This window comes from Hydractinia symbiolongicarpus, chromosome 1 (assembly GCF_029227915.1).
Source record: "Hydractinia symbiolongicarpus strain clone_291-10 chromosome 1, HSymV2.1, whole genome shotgun sequence".
NCBI lineage: Eukaryota > Metazoa > Cnidaria > Hydrozoa > Anthoathecata > Hydractiniidae > Hydractinia > Hydractinia symbiolongicarpus.
Genome location: NC_079875.1, coordinates 7,727,574 through 7,755,517, shown reverse-complemented (window position 1 = coordinate 7,755,517; position 27,944 = coordinate 7,727,574). Strand labels below are relative to the sequence as shown.

Below are 27,944 nucleotides of genomic sequence, written 5' to 3'. Positions count from 1 at the left end.
TGCGTTACAACAAACACGTCTTTCGAAAATATGGAAAAGTTAAAGGATTAAAATCACAGAAATTTTAAATAAGCTATTTAAAAATATCACAAAAACCTCTATTAGTTAACACAAACAAAAAAACAATTGTACTAGAAATGCGAAAAACGTCATAAAAAGGTAAATCTTTCTAAAAATCATCCGCAGAATACATCAGTCAACAATCGCGTATTTATGCTAAATGAGCAAAAACATTTCTCAGAATTCAATCATTAACTAATGATCCATTCCTGAGAAATGTACTAAAAATCATATTTCAGGATCGCTTTTGCTCATTTAGCATAGATCCGCCATTTTTGAGCTGATAAGATTTTTTCTCAGAAAGCATTTGAGGGTCTCTGTCTTTGTGCACAATATAAAAATAAAAACTAATGATCCAATTCTGGGAAATGTTGATAACGGACGGACGGACACAAGTCAATTTATAGGACCTCCCCTGTACCAGGCAGTCATATTGGTAATTGGTAAAAATTAAAAAATACAACATAATGTATGAAAAACCTTCTTTTTGTGTAGCCTCCTTATGAAATAAACGTTTTTTTGTGAATGAGAGGTTGGGAGTGACATCTTCAGTTTAAAGAAAAAACAAAAATCAATTTCCAGAAAATTATTAAAATAAAAAATATATTCCATATTAACCGAACTATGAAATGAATAAAATTATATATAAATTATATAAAAATTAAATAAAAAAAGATATAAATCCATCAACAATTTATTCTTATGAAAATATTTATATATCCGTTAACCCATAAAAATATTTCTTTCTGCAAAATTTAAAAAATATATAAAATATTTATCTTTGAAGGGTTTTAGTTCGTACACATTTTAAGGTCATGCTCACTCGCTCAAACATGTACATAGTTTTGAATTCCCATTTAAACCTATTCCCTCATAGGTTTTTGGGTGTAACTTTTGAATAACTGAATCAATTTGTCAATTTTTTTTTTTAATTTTCCTAAGATCTAATAATGTATTTTTTTTTACATACGAGAAATTTTTGGTCCTGGAATTAAATTTTTGACATTTAAATTTCCATCGAATATGTGTACTGTATATCGTTGATTGCTAATTACAGGCTTAATTCGTGAATAATTAATGATTAACTGTTCAGCCGAAAATAAAAAATTTTTGGTCCAGTGTTTACATCGATGACGATAGCAAAAAAATGATGACGTCATCGAGAATTTGTTGACATCAAATTGCACGTAAAAACAGGCAAGAACAAAAGTGATACAGAAGTTACTAGGGAATGGGACACAATCTGCGCTACCTTCCCCCTTCTTGTTTTGGAACGCCCGAAAAAGCCTAATAGTAATAGCGTTAAGGTTAGGTGAAGTTTTCGTAGGCCAATGCTTGTATATATGCTACAAATTTTTTTTCTTGTGCATTTCTGATCCATACGCAGGTTACAACTAACGATTGCGTAATTTTCTTCACTTCTCACTCTTCCTGCACCTGTGACAACTTTTGATTCGCTATCCAAAATAGGCGCACTTATTTAGAGCGACCTGCTGTAACCAATTTGCTTGATATTCTGGCAAGTTAATATCAGCACACACCTCTGTCCACTGAATATTCAATCTTTCGGATTCGTTCTAAAAGAAACAGAAAAAAAATATTGCATAAAAATGCTATGACGTCATATGTTTAAATTATTAACAAGAGAAGAGCTTAAGTAAGGTAGCCGAGATTTAAGAAGAATTCAATATTTCAGCTTATTTAAATTTAGGTAATTTAGAAGATTTTAGGGCGTGTTAAAGGTCACTTCAGCCTAATATTAGAAAAAAACGATTTATTATCAACACTATAACGAATAATCACTTCAAAAATGTAATATATTTGTTCTCCCATTGAGTTCTGTTAAAAAAAAAAAATTTCAAAGGAGGTGTTTTGATATGTAACGATTTGTTTTCTATTGAATAAGTAATCTCTAAAAGAATTCTTTTTCCGTATTGTGGATACCATAATTTGTTAGGTTATTTAATATTTGATTGTGGCTAAAGGTGTCGAAAGACTTACTGCGGTCAATAAATATTGCTTGGGGGAGTGGAAATATAATCTGAAAGAAATGCATGCAAATATTTCGTCCAGATAAGATTTACCCTCAAAACTTACGCTAAAAGCATATTGAAAAATACTAGGTATAGGAAAATAATATTAGGAAGCATTCTTACCCCCAGAAGAAACTTTGAAAAGATGGTACCACTGTCGTCATGGTAATTATAGACTGTGGCTTCAATCCAAGCATTATCAGTGTTGCGTTGATCGTCCACATATCCTTGAAATATCTGCACGAAAGAAAAAACACACGCTGTAATCATGCTACTTTGAGGAAATTTTCACGATAAAAAATTCGCGAAATCAAGGGAAACAAGTTCTGAGTTAAAATTATCCCGTAAAATAACTTTTCCGCGATTCATAACTTTAATAAATTTTTGCGAGAATTAACTCTTGCGATAGGCAAAGGTGTTGATTACTATATGATCAATACGATGACCCCTATGGCTCACTTCTCTTCTTAATAAAAACTCTTTAATTCTGGTCCGGAATATTGATTGAGCTGGGTTTTGATAACTCAAGGTTTTGAATACATGACAACCCTCGTGTCATGTGTATGTGGGGGCAAGGATGAATAAATGACATACCACCCTCCGGCCATGAAAAAATTCAGTGTTCTTAGTAATTAATAACTCTCCAGAAATTTTATGTGTAGTGGACCACTACACATACTTTAGATAAAATTATATTGTGGTATTCCGTTTAGGCATTTCTTTATCTTTTTCAATACACACTAAATTCTAACCATGCTGGTCAGTATTTTTCTATTGTTCACTGTTTTTAACCTAGAATCCTAGCCTGATATTCTTATAAAGTATATTCATTATAATTAAGAAAAACATGTGATTTGCTTGGTTGGCACTACCATGATTTTAAGGACTCTGGGCAGCCATTTATTTTGCCATTTATTGTGTCCATTGATAAAATTAATAACTCTGCTACTAATCTGAACTGATTAGTGATATTATTTTATTCGTGTACATGCTTCGTGACCTGCTACAATAAGCTGTCCGTAAATTGAGTACGTTTTAGCCAAGTATACTTCTTGCAAAAAGTGAAAAAATATACAAACCATAAGTGTAAAATTGCGGACCAGATTTTTAATTATAGTTGCGAAAAGACAGTTTGGGGCCACATGCAGAGAAGTGTTAATTGCAGAAGAGATGTGTCAAAGTGCAGAAGAGAAGTGTGAGAATATAGAAGAGAACTGTTTGGATCATAAAAGAGAAGTGTTTTTAAATTGGAAGAGAAGTGAGCCATAGGAGCCATCGTAGTCAAAGAGGTCCTGACTAAGTTGCAAAGTTCTATAAAATGTCATCAACAATAAAAAAATGATCTTGGATGAATTTAAAGAGCTATTACATGAAACCTTAATAAGGATGAAAGTGATATTAAGAAATTTTTTTGCAGAATAAATACAGAATTGCGGAATTAAAATTCGCGAATATCCAATTTCAACAAATCTTGAGAGAAAACAAAAATCCTTTTTAAAATTTTTCGCAGGGTCCAGCTTCCCTGATTTAGGCCAAAAATCGCGACATTTCGTGTCTTAAAATATTTATTCATACTACGAGAACACGAAATAATAAACACAAAAAATTTTTATTGGCTCTTACAACGGGCGAATTCCCGTAAACCAAACATTGACGAGTAAGGACAGGCGAATTCCCGTAGGTTAACCACTAGTTCTAAACAACAAATTCTCGTGGGTTAACCAGTAGTTCCAGGCAAAAAAAACCCGAGATTAACAATTTGTTTTAGACAATAAACTCCAGTGGGTTAACGACTGCTTCTAGACAACAAACTACCGTGGGTTAATGACTAGTTCCAGAAAACAAGCTACCGTGGGTTAATGACTGGTTCTAGACAACAAACTCCAGTGGCTTAACCATATTTCTTATATTGAACAACCTTCCCCCTTGGAGTTTAAAATACCTACCAGTTCTCCGTTCTGGAATATCTTATTCGCGTCATCGACGTAAACACGACGCTGTGTTGCGTTTAATCCAAGATTTTCCAACGTTTTCTCGCTGAAGATGTGTCTCAGAGATTGCGGTATTTCATCTCTTTGATCAAAAGAACCCTAAAGAAATAATTTATTTTTATTTATTAGAAAAGAGAAAATACAAAACGAAAACATCGGTTTTAAGAGTTTTTGATAACGGTAGTTTCTTCGTAGCATCTAGGTCTAATTTGACAATCCACCGTCCGACAAGCGGGGTCCAATATTTTTACAGCGCACGTGCAAAAGAATTGCTCGATTGCATTAATGCCTTTTCAAGCAAGACTGGTTAGTCTACCTCCAAAAAAGAGAACAGAACTCAGATAAAATGGTTGTCAGCACTGTGCTGTATCATATCATTATATCATCCAGTATAAAAGCAAAAAACGAAAATTAAAATTAAGCTTACGCTCGGTAACACGTGCGTATCAGAGTTCTTTTTCATGGAAACCAAAACTTCTAACGTATCGGAATATTTCCCACTCATCTCAAAGTAGTTGCGACTCCACCTAAAATCCAAAATGCGACAACATATATTCAACGTCCTTTAGGATGTTCTAAATAACACAAAGAGCGGTTGAACTGACAGACATCCTAGCTAGTGCTAGCGAGGGACAGACAGGAGAACAAAAAAATGAGATAAACCAAAGAAAAAAGTATATATTTTAGCAAATTAAAATTGAAATAAATAACAGACAGACCTACCAAGCGACAACAGAAACATACGTTTTAAGGCAAAATACAATACATACCTCGTAATGATGGGCTCGGCGAAATGATTGGGTCCGTACCTAGCAAGAAGACCACGCCCTTTCAAACCAGTCCTACCGAACGGATTTCTAAAAACAAATAGTGTAGATTGTAAAAAACGTTTCTAGGCATGTCAGGTTGAACGTAGAGTAACTGTTAAAAATAAGGTCTGTTTTAAATGGTTGTCGTCGTAATGCGGGTTTCTGATCCTATGTTTGACGTTGAATACCTAATAGATCGATGGATGAAAGAAATATTAGTTCTTGTTAAAAATCCTTTTCCATTCTGCAAAATATTAATCTTTCAAAAAAAGCACTCATGCTATTGTAGAGGTGTTTTTGTTCCTATATTGTCCATTTTCCTGCTATCCTTTGCACAGAACTTCAGCACGTTAATACAAACCTATCTCGCGCATGCATTATTGACACTTAAAAACTGTGTATTAACATCAAAAATAAATTTAACATCTAGACCGATTAGATTGTCTCCTTAAAACACCACATGCTATTACAACCAGAATGTAACAAAAATGAAAAGTGTGTAAAGGACAGGCGACATTCACATCGTAAGTGTGACCATGACAGTTAAATACTTACCTCGGTAATCCGTTAATAACTGGATATGTTCCCGTAAAACTCACGCGATTTATTTCGCCATCTATAGCGTTAAATCTCATTGTGCTCTCATCTCCTCTAAAGAAAAAAGTGAGGACGAGATAAGAAAGTTTTCGTGTGACCTGGCATATTTTTCGAAGGGTGAATGTACAGCGATGTTGGCGGGGAATACTACAAAGATTTGAATTAAAAAAAAATTCTATACGTCTTACAATTCAAATTTTTTAAGAAATTAAAAGAAATGTGTTTCCACTGTTTCTGTATGTACAAGCTACGATCTAGAAAAAGCTAAGAAAACTACGCCTCAACCAACTCATCGTTTAAGCGGTGGCATTGTCAATAAAAATGAAAAACTCACTCCACAATTTCTTTATCTGCCCATTCAGGTTGGGCAGAAATTGTATATGACGTGTACTCCGATGGCTTATACTCGTCTACGGGCACCTAAAATAGCACTCGCCAGTTTTCAAACTTTAACATGAAATTTTCACAGGAAGAAGTATAAAAAATTCCTTACATCCCATTCGACTAAGTGATCAGGTAATAAAAATCTCTTCACGTTCGACAACGGGTACATAGTACAACGCGAAAGAACATTGACGACTTTTTCACAACTACCTTGATCAACTACATCCAAATCCTCTACGTTCGAGTTGAACCCGTCACTTAATCTCGGGGAACCATCACTGCGTGTGTATGACGAATTCGAGACATCACTTTGAGTGTATGAACTATTACTGCGAGCACTGTCGGAACGTATATCTTTGTTGGTAGTTGAGGATTCTGACTGTTTAGACTGGTTGTGTGCACGTGCAAAAGATTCCTCAAATGGTGATTCCCCTTCGGAATCGCCATTCTCGCTTGAAAGGACTGTCGATAAACGAGGGTTGTGTCGGCTTGGAAAGGTGTTTCTTCTTGTAGTGTACTACGCAAAAGATGACACTCAAATAGCATTTAATGACACGCCGTGTTTACATTTACTCATAAGACCGCTGTGGCTCGTAAAATTTACTAATTTTCGAGCAGATTAATCCTCGTGCAGGGAAAGATAATCTATTTAATGGGTAAAATTTTGCGCAATAGCAATATCAAAATATTAATAAATAATAAACATAATAAAATATATAAAATAATAAAAATAATAATAAAAAATAATAAACAAAATATTTCCTTAAAAATTATACTTTCCCGATTATTAATTTTTGCACAAAACTTTTTTGCACATAATTTTTGTACTGAATTTTGTATATAATTTTTTTAAGGTAGACAATATTTGGCAAAAACTTGACGTGCATTAAAAAACGTTCACAACTACCCTACCATCTACAATGGTAATGAAAGCCGATATTTTTTTGGGAAGCTGAAAAAGTGGTAGACTGCTAACAAAAACCATGTTGGAACACATACCATATTTTCTGTTTGTGTTTCATCTATACTGTCTTCGCCAGTAGTCAAACGTCTCGGACGTCCTGTTGTTTCTTCAGAAGCTCCATCCACATTAGACTTATTTAAAATATTCTGCGTCTCAAGCGATCCCTTTCGAAAATTATAGGCGGCTCTTCTGACCATACTAGTACGTTCAGGTCGTCTTTTTGGAAATTGGTAAGCAGTTGCCGGTAAAGAGATGGGTGAAGCCGGAACAGCGCCTAGTGAAATTTTATCCGAAAGATTCGGATATTCCGAAATGGAACGGTTAAGGTAATGAGTATCCTTAAAAGCATGTTTTCGCCTTTCATACGTGGTGTCAGGTATTATATTATTGTTTTTTAGTGCAGCCTGTACATGAGATACATTGAGCATAACTGTCCGCATCATATTTTCAATGCTGGTCACTCGCTCTTCGAGTTTTGTTCTTGATGCGACTAATTTCTTGTTTTGATGTTGTACTTCCCGACTGTACTCAGTAAATACTCCAGCAATATTGTCAACTCTAACAAAAAAGGGGAAAATGAACAGTCGTTGGCATCATCATTAATTACCTTAAAACTTCTTTTCACGGGGACATTTGTGTCGGCGTTTATCAGATGCTGACGTGTTTGAGAAGGGTTGTTTTCAAAAATATACTCCCTCAAAACTATTATACCTTTCAGAAATCATTTTTAATTTTTCTTCTTGGGTAGCCAACAAAATTGTGTCTCTCTTTCGTAGATAACTCGCCAAACATCTTTCTTCGAATAACATTAAATCGTGAAGCTCGCCATCGTGTAAAAATTTTTCTAAATAAAATTGTAGCTAATAGACGACTTACGCAAATCGACAGGCAAAATATGCAGACAGTAAGCCGTGGACCAGTCAATTCCCAACTTTATTTTCAGGTAGAGGCATCTTTTGATCTTGAAATTAGAATATAGCTTGTATGAAGTTTAAATTCAGATCATATATCAGTGAAAAGATGCTAGTATGATATGATATATGATTAATTTATTTATAGTTGACAAGTTGACAAGAAAATGTAGCTCAAAGGCTAATTAAAGCCAACTTTAAAAACATTAACTAAATATAGAAAATCTATAAAGAATACCGTATATACTATTTTTTAAATATTTTAAATAATTTGTCAAAGGATAGACTATGTAGTGGTGGTTCCAGAAACTCAGTCACCCCCCCCCCCCCCCCCCCCCCTCCCCCAGGGAGGGGGTCGAGAGAAAATAATATGCAACCAGATAACAAGGCCAGAATATTGTTATATGATAGCACCCTACTCAAACCGACGTACCGTTTGCTTACTTAGTTTCCTGTCTGTAGTCACAGTAGTCTGTAGCCACAGTATAAAAGTTTTTAACCGTAATTTGACTTTCTTCACCTACGGTCTGCATTTTTTTGCCTGTCGATTTTTCTGATTTTTTCCGCACATACGCAAGAATCCCGTAAAAACGTAAACATTGAAACTCATCTATAATGCACTGACCCTAACTTTCGCACTGTTCGACGAAGAGACAGAATAGAGATAAAATGTCTCTACTTAAGAAATTATACAGGTGTTGACTTCCTGACAGGAGTAATAATTTCATCGTAAAACTTTAAGAAATTTTGTAGCTATTGTTTTGATTTCACTTGTAATCATAAAAACTGTTAGATATTTCATGGCTATTTGTAATCAAAACCTTTGTGGCTGATTTGTGATCTAAAGATCGTTTTCCAGTTAAGCGGAAATTTCAAAGATTTTTGTTGCTGAAATAGAAGTTGTAAACACTCTATCATCGCCTTCTTAAGGAAATAAATGACAGGGTGTTTCCTTTGGAATTAGCGAGGCCAGTGAGAGTGTGATGAAATAAGAAAATATAATAAAAGTCGCCTTTGAATTTTCACAAGTTTTTTACTTAGTTTTCTGTCTGTGTGTCTGTTCTTCGCTCTCTTCTTGCAAGATCTGTACAAGCTTTGAAAGAACTGGAATATATGGATGAAGATCGACAAAGGAGGAAGAAGCCAAGGTCTGATCGAGTACTCTTGAATGAGATGGTACCTCTGAAATTTCCATATCACATTTGAGTTGGCTTGAACTGTTGTGTACGTATTGCTGTTTAAATAAAAAGAAAAAAATTGCTTTAGACATGAGATGTTGTGTATGGTGCAAGAAAACAAACGAATTGCATCAAAATTAAAATTAAAAAAAAATGCACTACATTTTTGCTATTACTTTTTAAATAAATAAAGGGTAACCGTATTTCCTCTAATAAGCACCCTCCCTCTAATAATCGCCTCCCTCTAATAATCGCCTCCCTCTAATAAGCATCTCCCTCTAATAAGCACACTCTTTCTAATAAGCGCTCTCCCTCTTATAGGCGCCCTCTTTCTAATAAACGCCTTTCTCTAATAAGCACCCTCTTTCTAATAAGCCCCTTTCTCTGATAAGCACCCTCTTTCTAATATGCGCCTTCCTCTAATACGCGCCCTCTTTCTAATAAGCGCCTCCCTCTAATAAGCAACCCTTCCCCTAAATTTTGAAAACTTCTTAATAAGAGGAAAAATGTAAAATGTAAATCACCAAATACTGCTTTAAAACAATTATAAAAAGTTCTTACTTAAACTTAGCGATAAGCAGGTTCAGTAGAAGTATGTTAGCTACAAGAAGGTAAGCCGCCATGATGAGAGCAACTACAACTTCAATGATGGTGTTTTCTTTGACAGTACTGAAGATTGTTTCTTGTTCTAAAAGTGTAAAAATAAAATATATATCCGCATATGTCAAATCAAACACTACCCCTAGTTTTAATGTCAATTTCCAGGAATTGATGTCAAGGATAAAGTTATTTAAATATATTTTGTCAATTTAACCTCTGTATCAATCACTTAAATCCACTTCGTTGATATTGAAACTTAGGAAAATAGACACAGTTTTTTACAGAGAATAGATTTTAAAACACACATTTCCTTTCCACTGATTGGTTCTTCCCCATGGCTGCAACTTTTGTTCCATTACTGCCGGAGTTACATAAAACAACTACACAGCTTTAAATTTTTAGTCAGCTAATGCAGGTCACTCTTTTGGTTTCCAATTTCCTGATTTCCCCTAATATTCGTACATAAAAGACATTATGTTCGTTGAATTTGAAAGAAGAACCCAACAGTACAACCAATTAAAAATATGATTACACGCACATGACATGCTAACATAAAATTTCATACCTGCAAGAAAATTTAAACGTAACGCAAGATAAGATTTAATGCCGGCATGAAAACAACAAATATTTGCATGTATCCCTATATTACATTTTCACATCGCATCACTTCATGTCCGCAGAAAATTCTTATAAAAACGTTTCATGATATTTTCCAGACATTCCCAGACAGACAAGTTTACAGTCAAAACAAAATAATTGTCATAACAAGACAATTTCTAGCAATTTGACAGAAATAAAACGCTTACTGTTTTGCTGTGGATATTCTAAAAACAATTCACCATATATTTGAAAATAAGGTGCAAACACCATTTCACCAATAGTTCCCCATGTTCGTTTTGTGCTGGTGTTTAAGATGGCGTACCTTGAAACACCGTATGCTGTCAGAAAAACCAGCAGAATAAACATAAAGTATGCCATGTCAAGAGTCTAAAACATATAAATAATATACAATAAATAAGAATGAACATGTAGTAAGATACTTTGAGGGTCTAAAACAATTGTTTTTTGGAAGAAAAAAAAATTGCGGGACTAAAAGTTTATAACTTAGAGCTTGTACATTACACAAATTGCAAATAGAAATATTGAATGAGAAATCTTTTATTAGAATGGCGAGATCAAAATACTCTGAATACCTATTATTTCCTTCAGCGTGGAACCAGCATTGCAACAGACACAAAAATAAAGTAAAACGCAATTTCAATACAAATCATAAATATTAATCCTGCATTATTTTGTTTCACTTTCCTTGTCTGCTCTTAGAACATTACAATTCATACCGTAACTAAAGCAAATAATTGATGACACCACAACAGATTAGACTTTAATGGCCACAGTTTCCCTTTTATGGTAACTGATTGTGGTGATAGGAAGAAGTCACTGATAGAAAGAATTCAAAGTGAAAAATAAATTGTTCACTCCAATGTCAAGGATCATTAAATGTACACATGGACAAAACCTACCATTCTTCCAATCATGACAACATATGGACCAAGATACTTATTAACAGAAAAAATATCCAACAATCTAATTATCCAAAGAATGATATCAACTGCATACACAACATGACCAGCAGTTCTTGTATCTGCATTCATCCGTAAACCAAACCCAAGAAAAAACAAAGCAATGGCGATTGCATCACAGATATTCCAGTAGCTTGACGCCCAATCACGAAGTTTATGTATAAATGTGTAAGCATCTGATTGTAAAACCTAAATTATAAACACTTCACTATATAATTAATTGATATATGTTTATACATCCACTCAATTTTGGTAAGTATGTCCTTTATAGCACAAAAGAACAAAAAACTCTCTAAAATATAGACATGCTGGCTAAAGACATTTTAAATTTTATAAGAAACATCCATTTTTTAAGAAAATATGGTCAAATAAATTTAAATTTCCTTGCTCCTAAAGTTTAAAGTTTGTAAATATCTTATGGTCATTGCAATAGACAATTTAAATGTGATCTAAAGTGGCAGTAGAATATTAGAATCTGAAAATTGGAAATGTATTAGTCAGCAAAGTATGGGTTTGTGAGTATACCTACAAGCCTCAAAAACACACTTGTTATAGCACATAAGATTGATCATCATCATCATCATTCTCATTCTCGGCTTAACGTCTGTTTTCCATGCTAGCATGGGTTGGACAAGGCATATAATAACCCTCTTTTATTCTGATCTAGACTGTGTTAGATTCAAACTCCACCTCTACCTCTGGGCTTTGTCCCAGGAACTATCTACAACTATCCTTCGCCATTTTTCATTGTTTTTGTAACATTTAATTTAGAATATTTAAACAAAACTCATAAATAACAACCAATTCACAAAACAATTTTTTTCTAAAATTGTTAATATTATTGTGTGGTCATGCCCTCTGGTACATATTTTGTCAAGATGTAAAATAGGACTTACTTGTCGTATTTCTTCAGTACATAATGTTATCACCATAACAACAAGTACCCATTCAGTATTAAAAGGATCCTCTCCTAGTTCTGTGCTGATCACGAACGCAAACAGTATCAAGAATAGAAGGTACGCAGCCTGGAATGATGAAATAAAATCTCTGTAGACAAACGTATCTTGTAAAAGCTGATTTTTAGGTCAGGGCACTTGTATGTTTTCTTATCTTCATATCAGAATGTTTGTAAATGAAAAATAGGTCTTTTCCCAAAACAAATTCCCTGACTTTTAGTGGGGAAAAACATTCTTCCCTAAGTAAACATTCTCCATGGAAGAAAATGTGTGAATTTTCACATCCAAAATCAATAACAAACTTAGGGAAAAAAACATTTTCTTCCAACTTAACATTCTCCATGAAACGTGTGAATTTCCCAATAATAATTAGGGGAAAAGCATTTTCTATAACTAGCGTAGCGTAAAACAAATAATTAGAAATAATGTTATTTTATGAGTACATGTCAAAAACAGAGATAAAAAATACGGAAAAAAATACAAAATATATAATGATCACATTCCTACAAAATCCTATCCTGACATTACAGACTTTTTTTCTTAAATTTTCTCAATTTAAATATTGTTAGTAAAAAACGTTTGTTTTTTACATTTTTATAATGCCAGAACATCAACAACAATATACTCACGACATTCCCCCAAAACTTTGTGACAGGGGCTCGATAAAACGCAACTAATTTTTTGTACCATGGAAGCTGTTTTGACAATTCTACATACATTTCATTGGATAAAGTTGATCCTTTATAACTAATGCTGTACGATGCATTACTCAAAGACAATTCTGTGCTGTCTTCATATGCCACAGATCTAAAATTAGATGTGGCACTAGTGTGACTTACAGTGGTCTCACAAAAATGATTACATAAAAACAAAAAACATTTTTTATATATTTTCTTTGTTTTTTACGAGTTTTTTTTGTTATATAAGAATGTTTTAAGATCTACAAAAGTTTCCCACTTATGAAAACTGGAATAGATTGATGTTTGCGGTGCATATACGATGTGTCATCCTCTTACAATAATGATCTAAACTTTACTGGAGTGAATCTACATTGATAATAAATATAATAAATAAATAATAAATATAAATATAAATAACTTTTAGTCTCTCTAGCCTTTCTATATCTGGAAATAATCCTTTGTTATGCAAAATTACACCACAGACGAATACTCAGATTGAAAATATCTGATTGTTTCATGTTTACCTGGACGGTCGATGCTGATTTTGTTTTTCTTTCGTATTTTTTCTCATATTTTCAAGCTGTTCCTGTCGCTCTAATTCTTGTTCTTCCTCTTCCACTGCTCTATGTTCTTCTTCAGTCATAATAAGTTTGGATAACTCTTTTCGTGAACGAAACTTCAAGAGAAGAATGCATGGTGGTACGATTAAACCAAGCAGGACCTAAGGAACCAGTTTTAATAAAACAATAAATAAAACAACAAATAAAACAAATAAAACAAAAAAATAGCTGCAAGCACAATACCTGTAAAATTGGAATGGGAATATGGGAAAAATTAACCAGTTGCTTTACACAAACAACAAATTTAGAAAGAAATGATGTTGGTTAATACTTAACCATGCTTGTCTATAGAGAGTTTTTGAGACTAAGTAACCAAAATTTTTTGGGTTACTTCCAACACTAATTGTTCTTATTGGCATTTTCGTCAAAATTTGACAATAATAAATTAACAATGCTTATATGACAATGCCAAATTAAAACTGCATCTTATATATTAATTCCCTTGCGTGAGTAACTATGTGAGTCAACGAGTCACTAAAATTTACTAAAAAAATAAGTAAGCTGCCAAATGAGAAACAGGGAGTCCATTTGTCATTTATGCTACAGTGCTGTTTTCAGTCGTTACGGTTGAAATAATTTAATTTTATCCCTACCCCCCATCCCCCCGTTTACCATGTGTACGCCGTATCTCATGGAAACAAGTTGTTTACCAACTGAAAAAACAAAACCGACACAAAGAAGGTTGTCTGTTTTTCCGATTAATCCTGAAAAAAGTTATGCATGCCAATGTTTACTCATCATGAGCTTATATGCTTTTCTATATTTTTCATGGGACTTAGGTTGTATCGCATTCGAATATGAATGTAAAATCTAAAAATCAAACTTGTCTTGTTCAACGAAGTCAATGTTAATTAATGAACATTTGCATGACGCACAAAATTGAATAGAAGTTTACTTTTTTATTGTATATTAAACAAACTGAACTTTTTCTGTCCAAGCAATGGGTCATTACATGAGTAGAAATTGCCATTAGCTATAGTAACTTATAGCAAGCTTATTTTATTAAGGTATTATATATTTTTAGGCAATAGTCATGCTAAGAACATATTGAGAAAAATGAGGATAGCATTTGTCAAAAAAGTTAAGAATATCGAGGCCGAAACGAAAACACACTATTCTTACAAAAACAGCATGTATGTCCTAGAGAAGAAATTGTAAAAAGTAATTTTTCCGTTGTTATTGTTCTTAACAATACAGACTGTTTGATTCAGTGTTGATGTCCTTATAATAAACCTTAACCTAAAACCTAAACTTAAATCAATGTTTACATCTGTTACGAACGTTTGAAATATATATATTTATATGCGCTGCATTGTTACCTTCTTTGATATTGTGTGTGATTTTCTTGATTATAAGTTTCGGTTTGTAAGGTAAACTGTTCTTTTAAAATTTGGATTGAAATTTTCGATAGATATACAATATACCAAAAAATTCATTTCTTTTTTATGTGTTTTCAGCTATTAATTTCTTGTATTTTGAGGATTACTTTGGAAGTATGCAATAGACTGAATTGCTGATTTTGTATGACTTAACGAAAAATTTTGGGGTTTTTTTAATGTTTGATATCCTTTTTTTCCCGGTCCATATTTGAAATGGCAAAGCAAGTATATAGTTTAAACATCTTTGATTTTTTTGGACATTGTCCATTTTTTTTTTATAATTTTTTGTTGTTTTTGCACATGCTTATATTTTTAGACGTTTTGTTTCAGTGGTTATAAACATCGAATAATGCAGATTGTGAGCAACCTCAATTACAGGTTTTTTTTTCTCTTTTACTATCCAGTTATAAAAGAGACAAAGAACCCAGGCTGAGGTTGAAATGTGAGTTTTGAAAATTCAAATTGCTGTGTTGTATGTGTATGTTTGGTATCCCTTACATCGGTTTAATGAGAGATTTAGTATTATAAGAATGCTGTTTAACAAGTTTTTACCTGGTAAGCTTGTGCACCACTAAACTGCAATGCACCAGTCCATTTTGAACTGATCAAATCCTGACAACAGGTGTGTGCAACAAAATCCTGATGGTTTGATGCAACTGCTAAACTTAAACATGTCTGCAGACCCCAATTCTCTAAGTTGTATGTAACCAGCTGGCCTGTTAATAGTTCGTTTGATTCAAAACATTCATTCAAAAGTTGAGTTGAAAGCACACCAAATTTCCTAAAAGTAGTGCATAGAAAATTATTTATAATAGCTATAATACACTGTATTAGCTTTTTTCATTACAACCGTGCTCTTGTGTGTTAGCTAATGACACCAGTTATTAGAAATAATATTCATCATAAATAATCCAGCCTAAGTTACAAGTTGAACTTAATATGCTTTCTGGAAATACAAAAAGCATAGAAGCATATTCCTGCCATAGTTGACATTTGCCATATTTTCACATTCAGAAACATTTCCAGTGTTTTCCATTTGTCATCAGTTCGTATGGTAGCTGAAGGGTTCCATTGCAAAAATTCCCTCTTAATATCGACGAACAACTGATACACAAAAAACACAGCAGCTGATCCATTTGTGTTTACAATAATGAAAAATACATTACAGCACTTACTCATCATTTTTATTGAAAATTTCAATGATTACTTCTTGCATATGTCGTCTCTCTAATTGTTGAGCCATATTTTGATACAAGATCTTTGCAATCAGTGCTTTTGCAAGTGCTTCTTCCCCATGTGCCCATAAGCATAATGCCATTTCAGGCATATTGCATAATATCGCCCAAAGAAAAAGCTCACTGAAGGAATGTTTAAAAGAACGTTGCTCTTCTTTGATGTTTCTTGGTAAAATAGCCTATGAAAAATTCTAGTTAATTAAAACATTTTATGTTATTGCAGTTATAATTGTGTTTAAACATTTCAAGAGTTATAAAGTTCACCTGCCTTGTTTATGTGACTTATTTTTTCAACATATTTTTCGTTGCGTATTTCTGTTCCAAGCAATTTCTTTAAAACCCAGCTTACATCAGATAATTTAATAATACCTTTGTTACACTAAAAGAAGAAGCAGATAATAAAAAAAACGTTAAGATCTAGCCTTATTCATAGTCCAACATGGTTGAAATGATATAAAACACATTCTTTTTATGCTTTTACATAAGTAAGAATTATAGAGTAAGTAAGTAAGAATTATAAACGCACTAGTTGTCAGCATGTGCAATATTACCTGCCATACACATTTTCTGCATCATTTCAAATAAATATAGGTGCAACTACATTGGCGTTTCCATAAGAGAAACCCAGTTTTTAAATTAGATCACAGACAGACAAAAAGTATACTTCGAATTATTTAAACCAATTATTATTTAACAGTACCTTCTCATCACCAAGCAAAGTCCGTACAATATTACTTGATTTTGTAGCTCTCTAAATTAAAAAAACATGCAACATCAACAGCTTTGATACATCAAAGAAAAAATAAAGTTTTAGAAAATATAATTTTAAAAGAACAAAGTGTTTATATGCAACACTCACTCCTGAACAGTTTTTTAACTCTTCTTCTAGATTCTTTTGAATATGTAGATCTAAACGATAGATCTTATCTTTCCATAAAATGTCAAATATACACTCACGCTGTTGTATAAATCTTCAAGTCGTTCAATGGTTAAAAATCGTGCCATGCTGACTCCATGCTCCAGAAGCAGTTCCACAAATTCTGGTTTATTTCGCCACAATGCACACTTCATAGCATCATTTAATTCTGCTTCCTAATAAAGTAAATGTCAGCGAAATATAAAGGTCACTTTGATGTGCATATGGTCGTATACGAAAAAAAAGGCTGAACACTTGGGTTAAATTTTCTGGAAGCTTAAATTGCAAGGACTTTTTAATTCAAAATGGATATATAAACGTAAACGTGAGGCAAAAGTACAGCAAAGATTACTTAATTATATATCATGAAAGATTATCACGCAACTTAACATAACAAGAAATGTATATCACTTACAGTCCATTTAACGCCTTCAACAAAAATTTGTGAGCGAGCAATATCAGCACGGTTCCAAAGCATGGCTAAATTTAGTTGGTCACACGAACGAATGTTTTTGCCTAAATTTTAATAAATTATCACAAATATTACAATGTAATTATAATAAGATCAGCATAGTAAAATTAATTAGTTTTTTTTGTTAGTTATTTCGTGAGGAAATCCATAAGTTCACTGGTCCAAAGACATACATATTCAGTCATACAACGTGTCTATTCGACTACCACTTTAAACAGAATACAGGTATTATTATAGAGATCTTTTAGAGAAATTTAGAAGGATGTAGGTAAACTTTATAACTGTAAATGACGATAGCTTGGCTTCTGCTAAGTATTTTAAAGCCTAGGGAATTATCAACATAAGGATAAATATTTTACAAAATTAAAAATTAATGAGGATAAACTGTAAAAACATCTTTTGGGGTAGCATAGTATTCAAACTAACCTTTTAAAAAAGCTGTTAGTATTGCCTCATCGATTTCTCGTCCTTCGTCCATTTGAAAAACTGTAATCTATTAGTTCAAAAACAATAGAATTACAGGTTTGATGTTAAACAAAATAAATAACAATTATAATAGGCTAAAACTGTTTGCTCCTAAACTTGAGTGGTAATATTTCACAGCTAAAATTTTAACAACAAATAAACAGATAAACTAATGTTTCTTTTCAAAATAAGATTAGTCAAATCACTAAACATCACACCATCCCACTGCTTAAAAAAGGCAGAAGTTGAATATCTTAACTGCTTGCACAGGTGTATCCTGCAATACATTACTTGGATCAGTGTTTTAAATTTTACTCAATAGAGTATGCAGAGTTTTGGTGGTTTCACCCAAACCATTATTGCAACCATAAAAGTTACAATTAAAATTTCATTATTTGTAAATCCTCTTTTTTATGAGTGGACTTGCATTTTTTGCATAACAAATGCATTTATGTCTTATGAGAGAGATGAGGTAAAGTTCAATTCTCTAAAATAGCTATTAGAAAAACAACGTACAAACTCTTTTTTTTCAACACACTTCAATATGTTCAGGTATACAGCTTTAGTTCCTGTGCTGTCGAGCTCGGGAAAGAATTGTTCAATCATGCTAATCAACTGTCCATGCTCAACAACATCTGCCATTTCAAACAGAGGACCACTCCCTTGTGCCAATCTAAACAGTAATAACACAGCTACAACAATTATTGTTCTTTTCTTTTCTTTCATAGAACTCCCTAATACTCAAAATATTTCAATAAATAAATAAACAAAGAAAAACAAAACATTACCATACCCTTGTGCAAATGCTAAAAGGTCAGCAGCTCTTCCACTACCTTTAATAACAACAACTGGCATTGGTGGCTCTTGCGTGATGGCCTCATAAACAGTTAAAACTGTATTGGGTCCACCTTCTAACACAAGCTGAACACCGGGGACTCCAAAATGAGCACGATCTAAACATAGATAATAATTATACATGACATTATACATAACTGTACATGACACAGCATGAATCATTAAAAAAAATACTTTAAAACGTCCAAGAAAATATAAATTTGTTTGGAAGGCTAACAAAATAAGGCTTACTTTTATCTATTTCCATTTTTCGAATGCACTTCTCCAAAGCTCCACGAAAAGCTATTTCCCCACCATACCTGTTTATGAGACCACTGTCAACAAGTAAAAAGTGGGTATGATTGTTATCCAGACATGCTCCTGTCATTTCAAAACTACTGGTCATATGATAATCCACAGTCTTCCCTTTTGTGTTGGTTAATCTTTTACGATCATTCACTATTCCCCAGGTGGCAATCCCAATGCAATTTACATTCCGTGTTATTTCAGCATTATTATTTATCCCAAACGTTGAAGAACCTTGCAATGCTTCACCAACATGTTTCATTACACCTGTATTTGTACCACCAGTGGTCACCCATGCTCCTGTTGACTGAACAACCTACAAAAATTAAAAAAATTCACTTTGGACAACGGTTACACAAATAACAAATTTTCATGAAAATAATATTATTATCCCCGAATAGTTAGCTTTAAAAGATACTATTTTCCCTGACTTCATGAAACTTGAGTTTTATGTTTCCATGCTGGCATCCAAATTAAAACTTATCGTAAAAGAATACAAACAAAATATCATTTCTTAAACAATAGAATAAATATATAACCCAATCAAATATTGCAAATTCTTTGCATATCTATAACAAAATACTAAAACTATAAGTCTCTGACAGTAAATGATAATTCCCTGACTTTGCTTGCCGATGCTGGACTGATCAGAAAGATTCAACTTTTTATAAAATTAATTATTTTGCATGTGCTATCAATAGCACACCTCAAGAAAAAGCCTGCCAATGAAAAAAAAAAAGATTTTTTCCCTGGCATTTCCTCACTTTCTCAAGGAGATGATTTTCCCTGACTTTACAGATGCTACGAACCCTAATTGAGATTGCAGATACATAACACCAATGATAAAACTCTTTTAACAAAACAATTTTGACATGCCACTATTAAAAGTCGAATTTACAGTGCCAATATTAAGCTGGCTTCTCTTTTGCTTTTTCTGCAAATTTTATAAATGCATAATTAAATCAAAGTTTCGTAAAATGTAGGAATGTTACAATTTGTTGTAAGCATGAATAATGATAGTAAAGTATGGCAAGCCTTCCAATAAGGTTATTTTTTGGCTGTAAAATTATAAAGTGCACAAAGTTTTTGACCAACCAAGTTAATTAAATTTTTATCAATAGACAATCAGATTTTTTTAACATTAGTTTAATTACGCTTAGTTCTTTGCAGCATTGTTACAACAATATAATTTTTCGACTAACCTTAGAAAGGCCAGCAGTAAACAAAGCTTTTAATTTTGGGTTTAATTTAAAAGATTTTGCTCCACCAGTTACAGATATTAGCAAGCGAGGAAATTCAAGATGCCATTCCTTGATCAGTAACCATAAAACTTCTTTCGGACTTGTGTCTGCGGAAATACGAAGAAACTAGAAAACAAGGAAAACACCTTTATATTTCTAAAACCATCAATCGGCCACACATTTATGCAAATTTAGTACAGAGTTTTTCAAGTATACTACTTTAGTTTAACTTTCATAAACTAAATAAGTCCAATTTTCAAGCAGTCTGTCAGAGCCACGAAAATTTAAGGTATGTTTACATGCATGTGTGTGCAATTGCACATCCCACAAAGACGTTTTAATATATATGCTTGACCTTAGTAACCGGAGGCTTAAGTGCAACTTAAAAAAAAGGTTTATATTTAACATTGAAGATAAGGAATCTACTTTTTATTAATCATCATTGGAAACAGGCTGGGTATACTTAACAAACCTTATTTTCAGGTTTAAGATATGCCTATGATACTATTACGCTTATTTAAAAGTATTTATTAGACAAAAATATTAGTAAATAAGCACTTCAGGTGTGTATTCCACAACTCTTTTATGGTGAGAAAAATTACTGGCTACTTGAAAAAAAAGCTTTTCACACAACTTTTCAACGATGCAAATATCTTTGACAGAGTAAAACCCCAAAGTAAAACTTTTATGTAAATTGGAAAATAGCCCTGTAAGTACTAAATGCTCAAAGAAAAGTATGTTTATTCTCGCAAAAATGACTTAATTTCAAGCCTTTGAATTTATACTTAATTCATACTAGAAAGTAAAACACCTTTGCTCTTGTTTTCTTCCCACTTCCATGAAACTCAATATCTCCATAGGCATTTGTTCCTTCCTCTCTTAAATGAGACTGTACATCCCAAACTATTGACTGATTTTGAGCAATTTCATCCTCAGTAATTGCTTCACCATGGCTTTCTCTTTCCCTTCCACAGCAGCAACTAAATATAAGAAAAATTAAAAATTTTTGCTTCTTTAGAAGAACAACAGATGCACTTGATCCATCATTTTGGTGAAACATTGATAGCAGAAAAAGAACATCAGCAACTAAACGTGAGAAACACTTCAAATTTTGTTTGTTTAAATGTGCAGCAGAAAAAGGAGCTTATTAGAGAAACATGATACATCAAGTATTCCCATTATTGTCTAATTTCTAAACTGCGAAATAAAATTATGTAAAAGTATAGATATTTTCTGAAAGCCAGACAACTTTTCTATCGAATATTGTTATTTTTGTCGTAAAATTATAAACTGGGCTGGAACTCTAAGGAGTGAAGGTGTCGCGCACGGTAGGACAGATGTCAGGTGTGAGCATCGTCAGACCGTTACCCAGCTATCACATTACAAGGTAGATTACACTAGGTTGAGAATGGCTAGCGAAATGTTGGTACTCTGAGAGGTAGAGCAGGTGAAGTAGTTGAAATGTTAGAACGTAGATCTGTTGATATGTGTTGTGTTCAGGAAGTCAGATGGAGAGGAGCTTCAGTGAGATTTGTGGAGGGTAGGAGGGCAAGGTATAAGCTTTTTTGGACTGGTAATAGTGATGGATATGGAGGTGTTGGCATATTTGTTGCAGAGAAGTGGGTAGACAGGGCTTGAAATCCGACGCAAGTCCGACTCGTGCTGAGATTCGCGTAAGTCAGGGTAATGGGAGTCCAAAGGGACTCTCGCAAAAAGTTTAGAATGAAGCTTAGCTAATTAGATTTTTTCAAGGATATTTTATTGTGCATTTTTAATTTACTTTATTTACTAAATGTTACATATCACAAATAAAGGTTACATGCAGTATTTTCATGTGTAAAAAGTATTGCGTTTATATAAAATAAACTTAGTAGAGATTATATTATTTTAAATATATTTAATCATGTCATTTTGTTAAACATGAAGTAAAAAAATAACATTAAAAAAAATTAAATGCTTGTTACTTATTTTTACGGGAGTCTAAAAAGACTGTAAAGTCTGTAAAGACTCGCCTGAAATGGGTTGGATTTCAAGCCCTGGTAGAAAAAGTAATAGATGTTATGTGTGTTAATAGTCGTATTATAATGATAAAGTTTTTGATAGGTAATAGAATTGTCACCTTTCTCTCAGTTTATGCTCCACAGTGTGGACTCAGTGAGGAAGATAAAGATAAGCTTTATGATAAATTAATAGCAGTCACATCAAAGTTTGGAGACACTGAACTTGTCATGGTGGGCGGCGACTTTAATGGTCATGCTGAAAATAATCTGAAGGTTACAGACGTGTGCATGGAGGCTATTGATTTGGGAGCAGAAATAAGGAAGGGGAGAGATTGCTTGAGTTTGAAATGGCAACGGACATGGTGGTTTGCAACACATCATTCAGTAAGAGACAGAGTAGGCTGATAACATATGAGTCATGTGGCTGTAAGACACAGATAGATTACTTTCCGGTTAGAAAGTCAGACAAGAAAGTGGTGAAGGACGTGAAAGTTATATCAGGGGAAGAGTGTGTTTCCCAGCATAGGTTTGGTTTGTGATATTATCTTGAAGAGTGTTAAAGAAGCCAAGGGTAAGTACAGGCCCCGTTGCAAAGTCTGGAAGATGAAGGAAGGGATTGTAGCAAGACAATTTAGTGCAAAAGTTCAGCAGTTAGCCCACAATGGTCACTGTGATAGTGACAATGTTGAAAGTACTCGGACTACTTTAAAGAATTGTCTTCTAGAAGCTTCTGATGATACCTGTGGGTGGACGAAAGGCCCAGCTAGATATAGACAGAGCTGGTGATGGAATAATGAGGTTGACCAGTGTATAAAAGAAAAGAGGAAACTTCCGAAAGAGTGGAAGTCAGGTGGTAGTAAAAATAATTACTTAGAAGCTAAGCGTTGTGCTCGTACAGCAGTGTATAAGGCAAAATCAGAAGCAGGGAGAAACAGATTCGCAGATGTGTTAAGAAGGGAAGACCAGCCCAATGAGGTGTTCAAGATAGCAAAGCAAATGAAGAAGACTAATTAAGATGTTGTAGGTGAGAAGTGTATATGTAATGATGAAGGTCTCTTGGCTATCACAAATGAGGAGAAAAGGGTAGCTTGGAAAATTATTATCAGAGGTTATTTAACACTGAGTTTGATTGGGATGAGGATAATTTGTCTGATGATGATGTTGTAGAAGGGCCAGCTAAGCAGATCAAGACAGAATGGGTAGTGGAGGCTATTAGGAAATTGAAGATTGGCAGAATTATATTGGAGTTGAGCTTATTAAAAGTGCTAATTGCTAATCAGATTATAAAGGATGGTGCTATTCCGAGTGAATATCAGTCGAGTGTAATAGTGAATTGTTTTAAGGGCAAGCGTGATGCATTAGAAAGAGGTAACTATAGAGGTTTGAAGTTGGTTGATCAAGTAATGAAAGTCAATGAAAGAGTGATTGATAAATTACTTAGAGAAAGAATTGATATAGATAAGATGCAATTTGGTTTTGTTCCAGGGCGTGGCACTACAGATGCAATATTTTTACTCAGACAGCTTCAGGAAAAGTATTTAGGAAAGAGAAAAAATCTCTATTTTGCCTTTGTAGATATAGAGAAAACTTTTGATAGAGTACCACGTAAAGTTATTTGGTGGGCTATGAGAAAATTAGGTGTGGATGAGTGGCTAGTTACGATGGTACAGTCTATGTACCATGTAGCAATACTAGAAGTCGTGTCAGGATTAACGATTCCCTTAGTGATCAATTTAGTGTAAATGTTGGTGTATATCAGGGTTCTGTACTTAGTCCTTTGTTGTTTGTTCTAGTCTTAGAAGCGCTGTCGATGGAGTTCAGAACAGGTTGTCCATGGGAGTTATTGTATGCAGATGAATTGGTTCTCATAGCAGAGTTGAAAAGTTTGAGAAGTGGAAGAAAGGACTAGAAGAGAAAGGGCTAAGGGTGAACACAGCAAAGTCTAAAGTCATGATTAGTAGCATTGCAGCCAAGTGTGACCTTGTAGTTGGAAAGTGGCCTTGTGGAATTTGCAGGAAAGGGGTTGGTAGTAACTCAATTTTTGTCAGACTTGCAAGCATTGGGTACATAAGAAGTGCAGTAGTATTGGTGGAAGGTTCAGAGCTAACATTCAGTTTGTATGCAATTGTTGCAAAGGTGAGATTATAGAGAATGAAGTATTTCCAGCTTCAATGATGTATATACAACAGTGGCTCGGTAAAGATACTTAAGAACTTCTGTTACTTAGGTGAGTGAAGGGGGTGTTGAAAGAAGTGTTACTTGCAGGATAGGTTCTGCTTGGAAAAAGTTCAGAGAGTTATTTCCTTTGTTGACTAGCAGAGTCTTGTCAATTGAGTTAAAAGGTAGGTTGTATGAGGCCTGTGTAAGAAGTGTTATGTTGTACGGTAGTGAGACATGGGCAGTGAAGAAGGAAGATCTTGACCGTTTAGAAAGGAATGATATGAGAATGGTTAGGTGGATGAGTAATGCCAGTCTGAGAGACAAAAAGAGTTCAGATGAGCTAAGAAGCAGGCTAAGTATCCTTAGAATTAAAGATATTATCCAGATAAGAAGATTGAATTGGCTGGGGCACTTGGAAAGAATGGAGAGGGATAATTGGGTAAGAAAGTGTAGAGACTTGATAGTTCATGGGGCAAAGCCCAGAGGCAGACCGAGAAAGACTTGGCAGGACTTGATACAGAGGAAGTTGAGTTTAGATCTAACACAGTCTAAATCAGATTGGAAGAGGGTCATTAATATACTTGTCCAACCCATGCTTGCATGGAAAACGGATGTTAAACCGAGAATGATGATGAATGATGATATAAAATAAAAGAATCTATATTATAATGCCCGTATACGTCTGTCTGTCTGTCTGTCACGCAAAATGGTAGCTTAGCTGCGCAATAGCGAGAAGCACAAAATGCGGTATAAAAAAGATGGGCGAACCCGTGGATTTTCCACGGGCTAACGACTAGTTTAGAAAAAATTTGTTCTTCTTCACTTTTACGTTTTCATAAATTAAAACATTAATGATAAGTTAAATTTTAAACCGTCTTTAATTGTTTGGATTTTACTTACATGTTTCGATTTTTGCTACTTGGTACGTATTTTACACAGTATTTTTTGCGAAAAGTCTTTAACACCCATTCAGTACCTTTTCTCTAAATAAAAATAAACATGTGCAACTGTAAACATTGTTTATCTAAGTGGCGTGTTTCTACCTTCTATAACACTTTTTTTCAGTTTTATCTTTCACAAACACCCACCTTGTTCACCAGCATTTTTGCAAAGTTGTTTCTAAGAAGGCCTTATATAAACTCAAAACCATGAAGTTATGTGGCGAGCGGAGTTGCCAGATTGTCGCTAGAGCTGTTTTTTAGGTAATCTCGTAAAATTAGTCCTGCATATGCCATTTTGAAAAATACCGCAATTGTAATATCTCACGGTTACAGTTTTTTCTGACTGTATTATGGACAGCACTGTGAAAGGCGGTGAAAGTTACATGCAATGAGCCAAGTTACTATACAGACTTTGGAGAGGTGCATTCAGTTGTGACGTTATTTATTATAAAAAATAAAAAGTATTTACTAGCTTTTTACCTTTGAAGAAGTGGATGATAACGTTGCACTTTTCATTTGATTTCCATTTTCATTTAACTGTTTATATTTCGGTTTTCCATCTATCTCCTGAAGTTCCACACTATCTTCAGCCTTTAGTGAACTGAATTCTGTTACTCCCATTGCATCATACTTCACTAAAAATACAGTTTGTCTGATGCTACTTTCACATATTAAAAGATTATATTAATATATATATATATGTTTATCTTGTTGCAACCTTGTTTTATTTAGTTTTATCTTGTTGTAACTTACCTAATATTGCTTAGCCTGATTGATGACTTGACTTGTTTTGAAAAAGATATAGCTATAGCTAACGATTTCCTGCACCACATGGATCGCGGTCAAATCTTCTCTTCTTACTTTCAATTTGCCGAGGGAGCACTTTCGTTTTAAAAAATTGAAAAGAATACAGACTTAAAAAAAAAAGATTCTAGATGATAAAGAAAAAGGGAATTTAAAAGAATTTGCGCGTAATGCCTATTTCCACAAAAAGTGTCTGCTTTTGTAAACACATGCCTACGTTTCATAAATAAATATCCCAGATTAGCTGCTAAAGGCTAGGACCTGGGGCCTAGGTGCAACAGTTCAGCCGTGTATCGAATGTCTAGCATTGAATGGCGTAAACCGCAAAATAATCTACAATCGTGTTTCTTTTAAGAGCTTATAAACATACTACAAATAGGAGTAAATGAAAACAAAGAAATACCTGAAGAAATTTAAGTCAGCTTGAGCTGATACAACCAGGAGGATAAGATGCCTGGGAAAAAAGTTTTAATCTCCTCATTTCCATTCTCCACCTCATAACTTTCGCTCAAAGATCTCTAGGGACGAGAATACTTCATTTAACATTAGAATTTTCATCACACACACAAGAAAGAGACTATTAAAAAGGAGGTTGTTTTCTGTAAAATGTGATCCACGTTTTATATCACAATCCAACTTCGTTCCTAGGGCGATTTTTCGCTTTTTGATATCCGAGAGACGTCTTGGATATCTAAAAAGTGCAAAAATGACGTGGTGATATGTTAATGTTTTAATGTGATCCATTAAAACTTAACAATAGATTGTAATCGGAAGTAGTTATATATCATTCTTTTGCGACATAAAAACATGAAAATATAACGTTATGATAACAAATATATGATCTACCGGAATGTATTTACGTCCGAGACATGAAAACTCTTCCGGTTTTTATGCACTATTAAATATTTTCTTTTATAGTCTGAATTACCCAGATTTTATATGCTTGTTGATTCGGTCCACAATTCTTTTCAAGCAATTTGGCAAATGAATTGATGTGTTACGCCATGGGCTCTCGAAAATTGTTAGTTATAAAGAGGAATGCAGAGATTCTTTCAATATTGGCTTATGAAACCCTGTTGTGAGGTGTCAGGTATATAATGCCAGTTCAATGCCTTAGCTTTTTTGCTTTCTATGTGGCTAGAAAAAAGTGCATCTTTTACGCCAGCCTGCATATCCAAAATGCAAAAAAAGATCTGGGTACAAGGTTGGGTATAGTAAAATGTGACAATACAACGGTTCCGAGAGAAACATGAGGCTAAACACAATCAACCTCAGTCTCAGTGCCTTTTTTCGAGAATCTCGGATAGCGTTGTATAGCTAACATCTTTCGTTGTTTAGCTTTTTGGAAGAAAATATAACACAATGTCCTTGGTGGAATGGAAACAGTTTTTTTAAACATTTGTTTATATGACCCATTATTGGACATGTTCGCTACAACGGGGATATTTCTAGAAGTAATTTAACTTCTTTTAACCTCCTAGTGTAAACTGAGGCATCTGCTACAGACAAGTGTTCGCTACATACAGGTTTTTAACGAAAGTCTGACCGTCATTTCATCCGTTTTCGGGAAATGTCTGCTATGAAGATTTTCCTCTATCAGGAGGTTTTACTCTGTATTCAAGAGAAGGACCCTAACAAGAAAGTGGAAATTAGGTTATTGACTTCTCAAACAAAGAAAAGGTCCAAAAAAGCGCTCACGTATCACCCTTACTTCCTTCCCAGATTCTTTTAAACAAGTTTTAGTGCAGAAAATTAGCAACGTTTTTAGGAACATTTGACCAAAAATACTAATAGTTGTCAATCAGAAAACTTTAAGAAAAATTTGAAT

The 27,944-nt window shown here is 33.7% G+C and overlaps 2 protein-coding genes across 2 annotated transcripts in view; one reads left to right on the top strand and one right to left on the bottom strand.

The window, feature by feature from the left end:
• LOC130635845 (transient receptor potential cation channel subfamily M member 7-like) lies at positions 1-26,380 on the bottom strand. Its single transcript, XM_057445349.1, has 32 exons — positions 26,066-26,380; positions 25,793-25,947; positions 25,272-25,354; positions 21,023-21,191; positions 20,173-20,337; positions 18,917-19,286; positions 18,624-18,783; positions 18,347-18,503; positions 17,792-17,858; positions 17,309-17,409; positions 16,935-17,069; positions 16,678-16,728; positions 16,246-16,356; positions 15,918-16,156; positions 15,295-15,523; positions 13,268-13,464; positions 12,693-12,870; positions 12,004-12,132; positions 11,048-11,296; positions 10,334-10,514; positions 9,489-9,615; positions 8,787-8,983; positions 7,550-7,682; positions 6,874-7,396; positions 5,984-6,391; positions 5,825-5,910; positions 5,449-5,544; positions 4,855-4,941; positions 4,512-4,611; positions 4,040-4,183; positions 2,217-2,330; positions 1-1,637 (listed from the first exon to the last, which is right to left on the bottom strand). Exons 2-32 carry the CDS (start codon positions 25,931-25,933, stop codon positions 1,518-1,520), a joined length of 5,247 nt encoding a protein of 1,748 aa, XP_057301332.1. The 5' UTR covers positions 25,934-25,947; positions 26,066-26,380; the 3' UTR covers positions 1-1,517.
• LOC130635862 (tumor necrosis factor alpha-induced protein 8-like protein) overlaps positions 1-27,944 on the top strand; it is a 49,495-nt gene that overhangs the window by 901 nt on the left and 20,650 nt on the right. The window lies entirely within an intron of this gene.